The following is a 10,098-nucleotide window of genomic DNA, read 5'->3' as shown; positions in this document are numbered from 1 at the left end:
TGGTGTCATTTGAGATGGCTTTCAGTTTCAGGGGAGATAAATCTAAGGGCTAACCAGATATGACCGGTGCACAAATAGGACGATGAGTTAGTCATCTTACCCCATAAACAGGGGACAGCCCAGAGCCCATGGAGCTCTTCTGTACTGCAGGGGGCTGCATGCCAGGGTCTTCCCCTTTAGCAGGAATGCTCCTCAAGGTTACTCCTCGAGGTTGAGAGATTCCTTACCTGTGGCAGATAGTGAGCGACTAATAGCTTTCTTGTTGAAACTTTGCAATTGATTTGCTAAGCACACTGAAACTTTGTAATCTTAGCTCAGTGATATAAAGGATTGATTTTGCATATAATCCTTTAGGCATAAACTGTTAAATCCGGGATTGGGATAGGATTTAGTCATATCTAGACTCCTTGAAGCTTGGATTGCAAAAGGGACTCCATTCTGTGCCTTGTGACTCAACACAAGGGTCTCTGATGCTTTTAGTCTATCTCCTATGCAGTAAATAATCAAGTGACCTTGCCATCATGAACCTTGCTAACGTTGCATTTACCATTAGATCTTTGTTAAATTGCTGTCTCATTCACGATTCAACCCTGCTAAATCACTATTTTCATCAATGAATATATTGCTGCTTTTGAGTGAAGTGCATAATTCCTATTGTGACAGTGGGTCACCGGCTGGAGCCCCAGGGTCTGTACGTTGGGGTCTGAGCTCACAGCACCGTTCCTGGAGAGCTGGTCGATGCAGTCAGCAGAGCCCGTAAGGCTCTTCACAACCATGCCCATTTGGTCACCACTGGCACTCATCTTGCTCTGGCATTTCTTTCCATATTATGGGTAGAAAGTAGTGTGGTTCTCTCAGTGACAGCTGATGAAAGCAAACCCACAAATAGAAAAGAGGCTCACTTTGATTTTGTTCTTTAAATACTTACTTTATTGAGAAGATATTACAAACTCTTAACCTGGCCTTTCTCCAGAAGCTGGGATACCCACACTGGCCATAATGAACAGTGCAAGACCCAGTGATGGCCAGGAATGCTACTGACATTGACTCCCTGCCTTGTCCAGGTCAAAGGAAGGGCACAATAATACAACAGGAAAAACTCCCATACCAGATCCTCTTGCTGGTAAAATCTTTTACAGCACTACGCTAGACTAAGAAACAGGAAATAAATGCCATCCATCTGGTGGTTACTTTCTCCCCAGTGAAGGGCTCTGATGTACCTCTGCTCCTCCGCAACCCTAACAGGAGCTGTTTTGCTTTGCAAGATGGCTTAGCCATGTTCTTCCTGAGGAACACAGCTTCCCAACCCATTCTTCTAGCAAGGGTGATCCTTGGACTCCACTAAAACATCCTGAACTTGTGGTTTACCCCTGTATATCTACCTTTTCTGCCCAGAAATGATTCTCAACCAAGCCTTGAGGGGAAGCTTTCAGATCAACCAACTTGACTATGGTTCGCAGTTGAAGGCTTGGATAGAGAGGGAGGCTCCTTCAGAATCTGAGTCAGAGCTTGTCTTGTTGCTTGGAATCACATCCAAGGCATGACTATGTTGAAGTCTGAGAGACTCCAAACACCAAAATTACACTGTGCTTTTGGGGTTTGGCAGCTGTATGCAGTGTTGGGCTTGAGTCACCACAACAAAACACCTCATCACGATGGTGTCCAACTAGGCGGTAAAGGTAAAACTCAAGTACCATTTGTCCTGTTCCCTTCTTAACCTCCAAGCCTCAGTTTCCCTGCCTGGAGAGGCAGCTGCTATAAAGCACTCAGTGCAGTCAACCAGTAATTTGGGTCCGAAGTTTCATTGCAGGTAGCTGCATGGCTTTCAATGCCACTGGTACGATGCCATCTGCAACATATCCTGCAAAGTGGAGGTATGTGACTCATGGGTGGGGAGGGGGTTCATTTTCCTGCACAGAATGGGAGAGGTAGAGATACTACTTCACCATGGAGCACTTTCCCACTTGCCCCTCGGACTCTACATATTACAGCAACACAACAAACCCTAATATATGTTTTTAATCCACTGTGCCCAGGTGACCACATAGCAGTGCTGCAAAGTAATCCTGGGGAGTGGCTCTGGGGTTCATGGACTCCCTCCACATCCCCACTTCACCAGGGACTTTCCAGACACAAAGATCCCTCTGGCCAGGGAACACTCAAACACCATTGTCAGCAGTGAGTGATGAAAGAACTGTCCATGCTTTTGAGTAGCTGCACAGTCCTCTTTACACCAGGGAGAGGAAGAGAAAGCATCTCAACAGGGAAATAGTTTCCAGTTTTCTCATCCATAAAGTCTGAAGACCTGTTCAACTAATCCTGCTGCTTGATTTAGTTCCCTAAATAATGCCCAGTAAAGTCAATATCCTACCACAAGCCTCACAGTGACAGGCAGAGAAGCAGGCAGCTGAGAAGCAGCACCAGTGTCAGCTCAAGCTGGTGGTCGCTGATGCCTCTGGGACTTGTGGCAAAGGCAGTCCTGGTTCATCACGGGCATAAAAGCACTGAATGCTAAGAAAAGTCATTCTCGGTTACATCGAAGCAGTGGGGCTGTGGGAGAGAAACCAGAACTCAAACTGCCAGCCTCTGGGCCAGCTTTGGAAAACAGTCTTTGATTTTGCTTAGCTTACTTTCAGTTGGACTGAAGCTTAAACCAAGGGACTTGGCTTAAACCAATCTGGGAAACCTGGTTTGGGGCATTCAAGGCTTGAAACCCTTGTCTGGCTGGCAGCAATTACTCCCAAATCCGTACCACTCATCGACTAGCGATTCAGGTCCATCAGCCCAGTGGGATCAAGGTGTGGATCAGAGCCATGAGAGGGGCAAGAAGAATGTGGACCCCTTCTTTAAGCCCTTGCTTCAATGGACTAGGATCCCTCCAGCTTTCTCAGAAACGCAGTGATATAATAACAATAAAGCTCTCCCAGTCCTCCTGGCTACACAATGTCCACACAAAACAATTTTGGCATCCATAATTTTGGCAGGCTTTAGAGGCACAAGCATCCCAGTTACAAGAATGCCAAGATCTCATCCCTCCATCTCCAAGTAGATTTAGATCAGATATTAGGAAGAAATTCTTTCCTGTGAGGGAGGCGAGGCCTTGGCCCAGGCTGCCCAGAGGAGCTGTGGCTGCCCCATCCCTGGCAGTGCCCAAGGCCAGGCTGGATGGGGCTGGGGGCAGCCTGGGCTGGTGGGAGGTGTTGGAACTGGATGGGCCTTGAGGTCCCTTCCGACCCAAACCGTTCTGTCATACTGTGATTCTAAGTGCTCTGAAGAGGGTTGGCTCTTCAGCCCCATTCCACAAAGGGTGAGCAAATGATACCCCAAAGGCCGTGCTCAACAAACAGCAGAAGGGGATCGGTTTCTGTCAGGGCTCTGCCCCCTCAGCCTCGCTGTCCCCTCAGGTTACCCACCCCACCCCATGGTACCACAAACACGGCCGGCAGACTTTGTCTCCCCAATTTCCCACAGGGCTTTCCCCCAGGAGCAGGTCCCAGACCCTCTCAGCTCTCCTCTTTGCTTTTCATGGAGGCCAGTGCTCCCTGCTCCATATGGTGGGGCCCACCACCAGTCCTCATGGCCTCCCCACGCTTCATGTGGGGGGCAGCTCCTTCCCGCATGTGGATCTTCTGGTGCCTCCGCAGGTACTTCTTCAGCCGGTAGCGCTTCCCGCAGGCCCCGCACTTGTAGGCCCCACCTCGGGAGTGGAGCAGCTGGTGTTTGATGAGATGGCGTTTCTGGGGGAAGCACTTCCCACACTTGGTGCACTTGCAAGGCCCCATGCGGACGTGGATTGTTTGGTGCCTGAAGAGATTGGCCTTCTGGTTGAAGGTCTTCTCGCACTCAGGGCACTGGTAGGGCTCCTCCTTGGTGTGGATCCTCTGGTGCCGAACCAGGTTCGATCGCTGGGTGAAGCTCTTCCCGCACTCGGCGCATTTGAACGGCTCGCTCATGTGGAGCCGCTGGTGCCGGATCAGTTTGCGGTTCATGCGGAAGCTCTCCCCGCACTCGCTGCACTTGTACGGCCCCTCGCTCGTGTGGATCTTCCGGTGCCTGGTGAGGTTCGATTTCTGATTGAAACTCTTCCCGCACTCGGGACAGGGGAATATCCGTTCACCTTTGGGAGCTCCTTTTGATGAGAGATCCTTCTTGGATGTGGATTTCTCCTGGGACTCCCGTATCCCCTCTTTGGTGGGCTGATTGCATTTCTTCGGCTTCCTCCTTGGGCTCTGGCACTGCTGGTGGTCAGCCTCCACGCCAGCTTCCTCTTTAATCTGGATCCTCTGGAGGGCACTGAGTTTTGGCCTCTGCCCACAGTGGATCCCAAACTCGATGCTTTCCTGTGGTTCTTCCTTCACCTGGAGCACCCTGTTAGCTGCTACAGGAACTTCCCAGTCACGCTGCCCATCAGCATCTCCTTCCTTCTTAACCTGTCTTTCCGATAAAGCCAACACTGGGATCTCTGGATCAAAGAGCTTTCTATAGTCCATGTTTTCTTCTGGTTCTTCCTTGATGTAAAGTTTCTGGCAGGCTATTGCAGTAATGTTTTTTGTGTCATTACTGGGTGGCTCTGGTTCCTCCTTTGTCTGGGTTTTCCAAGGAGGACTTTTTGGATCAGATGGGTTTCTAGGTGCACTACACCCCTGGGCTCCACCTCCTTCATAAAGCATATATTCCAACACATTCTCTTCTGACTTAAAGACAAAGTCAGACTCCTCTTTAATCTGGATGACCTGGAGAGACACACCGTTGATGTGCCCCTCGAATGACTTTTGCTTCGCATGGTTCCTCTGGTGGACATTGAAGTACCGCTTGGTGCTCAAGCTCTTCCCACACTCAGTGCATATGAAAGGCCCCCCCCGAAGGTGTATTTTCTGGTGGGCCAGCAGCGTGGCGCTCTGCCCAAAGCACCTACTGCAGTCAGGGCACTTGAAGGGCTTCTCCCGCTTATGGATCTCCTTGTGGGCGGTGAGCGTCCCCTTCTTCACAAAGCTCTTCCCACACTCAGTGCAGGCGAACGGCCTCTTCTCCGTGTGGGTCCTCATGTGGATGTTGAAGTAGATCTTTGTGCTTAGGCTCTTGCCGCAGCGGGCGCAGAGGTAGGGACCACCCTTGGCGTGCGTCTTCTGGTGGGCAGCCAGGCATATCTCCAGGCGGAAGCAGCGCCCGCACTGCCCGCAGCGGAAAGGCCTCTCTCCCGTGTGGATGCTATGGTGGGTCATGAGGTGGCCCCGGGTGGTGAAACGCCTCCCGCACTCCCCGCAGGTGAAGAGCTCCTCTGCCGTGTGGATCCGCTGGTGTCTCTTCAGGTTGCCCTTCTTGCTGAAGGACTTGCCGCACTCCTGACACGTGTGTGTCTTCAGCACCACACGCTTCACCAAGTCCCTCATGGTGGCGGAGCGTTGTGCCCAGCGTGGTAGCACCACAAATCCTCAGAGTGATGGGGACGGACTGCCTGGGAGGGTAGAAAAAACATCAGGACACGCACATCAAAGTGTACTTTTTGTACTTTAATGGATGCATTTTATTCCCCACGGGGGAAAGGGCGCTGCCGCTGTGTGCCAGCTCTAGGCCAACAAGGAACGCATGGTCTTCATTTCTCAGCCTCCTTTCACCTCAGCTACAGACACAATGTTTGTAACTCCATCTTCTCCCTCCTCTGATCTCCTGGAGATGCTTCCTTGGCATTCCCAGAGACTCTGACTGCTGGACTGAAAACATAAAGGGAAAATTAAAACATTATTTCTTCTCCACCAGCTTTGTTCGCTAGGTAAACACAACAGGTGGCACCTTGGCTGCTCCATGTGGGCCTGAAGCTGAGAGCTTTGAGGTCTTAGCTCTGTTGGACTCCAAAAGAGACAGCAGGAGCAGGCTAATTTCCCCTGGCAATTTGGGGATTTGAGATGCACTCATTGCTGCAATGACACTGAGGTTTCGGCTCTACTATTGCTGCACTAATGATTTTACTCTCAGAATAGTTCTTTGGCCCTTTACCAAGACGTTTTATAAGTAAATAAGCAATTAACGCACTTTGCAGTAACTTTTGTAATTGCTCCCATTTTTTAAGGAGTGACTGTCCAGCAACCAAAATCCCCCAAACCCAGAAGAAAACCAAACTTGGCACCAGCTGCAAAACTGGGGTGTGCTGCTTTGGGCTGGCAGACCTCCATGCACGGGGGAAGGCAGGTCAGCGATGTCCTCGGTGTGTAGCTGGAGAAGCGAGACACAGCTAGCTAAAACAATTTTATCCTCTTCACAGAGGGGTCAATCGACAGCAGGGCCTGCGTCCTATGTATTGCCATTAAAAAAGAAATGAGGGCCAACAGAGATGTGAGCAACATCTCCTATTAAGACTGTGAATTCCAGCAGGGAAAGGATCCAGAAGGACTGAGGGGAGGAAGATATTGATGCTAGAAGTGTATGTCAGTAAAAGTATGTGGCTGGCCAGGCTTATACTGATGGCACTGATGGCTGAAGGTGTTGCTGCCAAAATCACCAGATACGGGGCAGGCTGCCAGCAGGGACACAGGCTGCCAGTGGGATCTGTCCCTGGAGCTCAGGGGTGGCTGGGGAGGCTGGGGCTGGGAAGATGAGAACCTGGGGAGCCGGTCATTGAGGCATAGGGGCTGGGAAGTGGGGTGTGCCGTGGGTTTGGGGACAAGCAGATTTGGAGTATAGACATCCACATCCAACAGCGGTGCAGGGTTTGCAGCTGTACGCTCCTCAGAGATAAAGGCTCCGAGCATTAAATGAGGAGGGACAGATATTTCTGATTTCAGAGGACAGTTATAATGGGGAAAGTTATTTCAGATTTAGGCGCAGTTCTTGTCCCTTTCTGCCAACCCACCTGGCTCCCCACTGATGTCTGGAGATGGCTCCACCACTGGAGCACAATGGTGCCCCTGTCCAAGCTGAACTCACCACTCTGGGTAGAAGAACCACAAAATAAATAAATAAATATATATATATGTATAAACCCAACTACCTGCAAACTTTCTTGAGCGAGCAGACACAAAACACACACATTTGGAGCAGGATCTGGGTCTACAGTTTGATAGTGGAGGGGAGGCTCCCGGGGGGCCAACCCCCTCCCTGGGTTGGGGAGCAGATATCTGTCCCTACAACTGGTTTTAATTCAGCAGACCAAGCCTCAGCATTGGCCAGGCTGCAAAAAGGGCTCAGAAAAATTCAAAAACACATTTTTACCCAGGAAGGTCACCAACCCCCTGGGCAGGCAGTGGATTCAGCCTACGACCACCAAGGACCCAGCAGCCAGGAAATCTGCAGCAGCACTTCACTTGGCTCCAGGTTTGGACAAAAAGCACCAAATTGCAATTAGCATAAAAGAAGAAATTCCTCCCCGCTTTCTTCCTTTCCTTTTCTTTTTAAGCATCCAGATCCTACAGATCCAAATACCGCCTTTTCTTCCAGCTCCGCAACTAAGGGCAGCATCAGATCGAAGGGAGGGTCGCTTCGCATCGCATTCGGGCTACCCGGACACATCAGTTGGCCCGAAAAGCATCTTACCTGGGCGAGCCATCAGCCCCTGGCTGGCATTTCTCTCCCGCGGGGCAACCAGAGCCACCGACGCGTTTGCCACTCGCCCATGAACCGTTCTGCGGCCGCAGCCGGGCTGACCTAAAGGAAGTCTGCGGCCAGCTCAGCGAGAGCTACCGGAGGAAGGGTGAAGCTGAACAAAGGCAGGGAGCAGGGGCTGGAGGAGCAGAGGGCGGTTGCTGGATGAGGGTTCCCACGCCACCGCCGCATCGCTGCTGGTGGTGGCACTGGGGGGAGAGAAGAGCCCAGCCCCATGGGCATCCCCGCAGCCCCCCGGCAGCCTGGGGCTGGGGAGGGGAATGGGAAGGATTGGGGGGGGGGGGGGATTAGGGGGGTCCCCGTGCTGCCTCCTGGGAGTTGTAGTTCTTGGCCAGGTCAGGATGCGTCCGCTTCTGGCAGTGGTGTGATGCAGGGTTGCTGCCGTGGTGCTGAGCGCATCCTTCATCCCTCCCAGGCTGTGTGCGGCTGGGAGATGCTCAGGGAGGTGCTGGGGGTGGAAAGATGCGGGATAGCGGGCACTGCTCTGTCCCCACAGGGGGAAGCAGCCAGCGAGGCTCCGCACCAGCAGAGGAGCCCTCGTGGTGCTGGCTGAAAGCACGAAGGTAACACACAGGTTGTGCAAGGTGGACACTGAGGTGACATAGTCTGACACAGAAACCACTGAAATGTCACAAGCTGAGCACCCCAGGGCACTCAATTATTCATCTTTAAAAATAAATAAACATTCAATACTCAACTTTCTATCAAACAGATGTTTCATTTGGTCCGTTTGTTTGAAATATTCCTAAAACTTAGGAGTGACCCGGCAAAGCAATGAAACAAAATAGAGTAATACCAAATCTGGTATCAGGACATATTTTAATGCAACACTAAGCTGCATGAAATTGTCTTTAATTATAGCAATAATTATTAAAAAGCAATGATGTTCTTCTTGGATTTGCATTTTTCAAATGGACAGATATCAACAGCAGCTGGGAATTAGCAATTACTTCTCGTGTCTCACAGACTGATGATCTTAGGGGTGTTTTCCAAGCTAAATGGTTTTATGATTCTGTGAGTTAGCAGGGCGGCGAGCAGCACCTGGGAGAGGCTGAGCCTCAGCAGAACCTCACAGAAAGTATTCAGACCTTCTGGGGTCTGCCTGGGACTCTGCAGGGAGCCCCAGCCCCAGCTGTTTCTCTCCAAGAGATTTAGGAGCATGTGCAAGAAGGAAAACTGCTTCAGCAGGATGGGTCCCAGGGGCACCCGTTTCTGAAGCTGAACAATAAAACTTGCTCCTGCTCAGACCATCACCTCCAAGCTTGCCCTAAGTGCAGCACAGGGCTGCAAACATGCTCTTCTCCTGCTCTTTGATTCAGGGAAACTGAGGCAGGAGATGGTGAGGTGCCTGACTCAGCTCAAGCAGGGAGGTTCAAGGTTGCAGGGCTGCTGGAGTTCAGGTGTTGTCTACACACTGTATGTTCCTTGGTTAAAGGCTGCTGATGTGTTTTACCCCAGTCCAAACCACTAGCACGAGGCAGGAGCAGTATGAGCAGTGGAGATGCCCCTCCATGCCAGCTGGTATCTCAGTCCAGGGGAGGAGGAAATCATACAGAACTAACCATCTTTATACCACACATACCTGGCAGAAGATGCACAAATATCAAGTTTGCCTTACTCAGGCCCTGTTTCAGTGCATGAGGTTGTCCCACAGCAGGTCCTAGACAGGCAAGAGAGACCACAATGGAAGGCCATGAGTGTGTTTGAAGCCAGATCCCTCATGTGCAGGACTCTTCAGGCAACACACCTCCTTTTTCCATCCTTTCCATGGCCGTAATGCACTCCCATGACCCCTGCCTCTCCCTGGGACCCAGCACTTCGATAGTGCCACTCAGCAGCTCCATCATCCTGGGTACGGCCCCATGGGGATAGAAGGGCTGTGATGGGGCACGGAGGGGTAGAAAGAGGTGGGACCACTTGCGTGACTCCTCTGTTGAGAGGTGCCAGAGTGATTGGGAGAAAGAGGCCAGAATGGTGCTGTTTCTGCTGTCACAGTGCAAATTATTCCATCGGAGGGAAGTCCCTAGGTGTGGAGATGACCCGTCCCCTCAAAGCTTCTCTTCCTCTCTATCGAGAGCTGCATGTAGCCAGGCGAGCCCCTCCACAGCTTGCCCTCTCCTTCAAGCACACCCCACCTGCCTGCTGCCCCCTCAGGCTCACGCAAAGGCCCAAAGTCCAAAACCTCTCAGAGAATAAACCAGGCGCACCTTGGTACGAGCCCAAGGTTTGGCTCATGCTGCCAGAAATGGACTCAGAGACCCTTGCGGTTTCCCAAAAGGGCTTCGTAGATGAAGTCAGGTTTAGACTGGATCCAAAAATGCCCCTTCCTAAGCCTCCCAGTGACCCCCCCGTCAGAAAGAGCCCCTGCTGCCCCAGGGAGACCCAGCTGGGAGGTGAAGCTGCAGCGACTCTGCCTCTGCGACGCACCACTAGATGCCAGTGAAAGCTCTTCCCAGCCTGCTCCCGCTTAGGAAACCTCACACTTTTGGCAATTTGATTTGT

At 51.5% G+C, this 10,098-nt stretch overlaps 1 protein-coding gene across 2 annotated transcripts; it reads right to left on the bottom strand.

Moving 5' to 3' along the window:
* Positions 1 to 1,419: 1,419 nt before the first annotated feature.
* LOC106036866 (zinc finger protein 252-like) lies at positions 1,420 to 7,837 on the bottom strand. Of its 2 annotated transcripts, none has more exons than XM_013182504.3 (2): positions 7,528 to 7,837; positions 1,420 to 5,711 (listed from the first exon to the last, which is right to left on the bottom strand). In XM_013182504.3, the coding sequence occupies exon 2, from the start codon at positions 5,388 to 5,390 to the stop codon at positions 3,504 to 3,506; it is 1,887 nt and encodes a 628-aa protein (XP_013037958.2). In that variant the 5' UTR covers positions 5,391 to 5,711; positions 7,528 to 7,837; the 3' UTR covers positions 1,420 to 3,503. The 2 variants fall into 2 exon arrangements, with proteins under 2 accessions (XP_013037958.2, XP_013037960.2); XM_013182506.3 differs by having other exon boundaries at positions 1,420 to 5,455.
* Between the last annotated feature and the right edge of the window lie 2,261 nt (positions 7,838 to 10,098).

The sequence above is a fragment of the Anser cygnoides genome, chromosome 2 (assembly GCF_040182565.1).
Source record: "Anser cygnoides isolate HZ-2024a breed goose chromosome 2, Taihu_goose_T2T_genome, whole genome shotgun sequence".
Classification (NCBI taxonomy): domain Eukaryota; kingdom Metazoa; phylum Chordata; class Aves; order Anseriformes; family Anatidae; genus Anser; species Anser cygnoides.
This window is presented reverse-complemented; position numbering and strand designations above follow the sequence as displayed.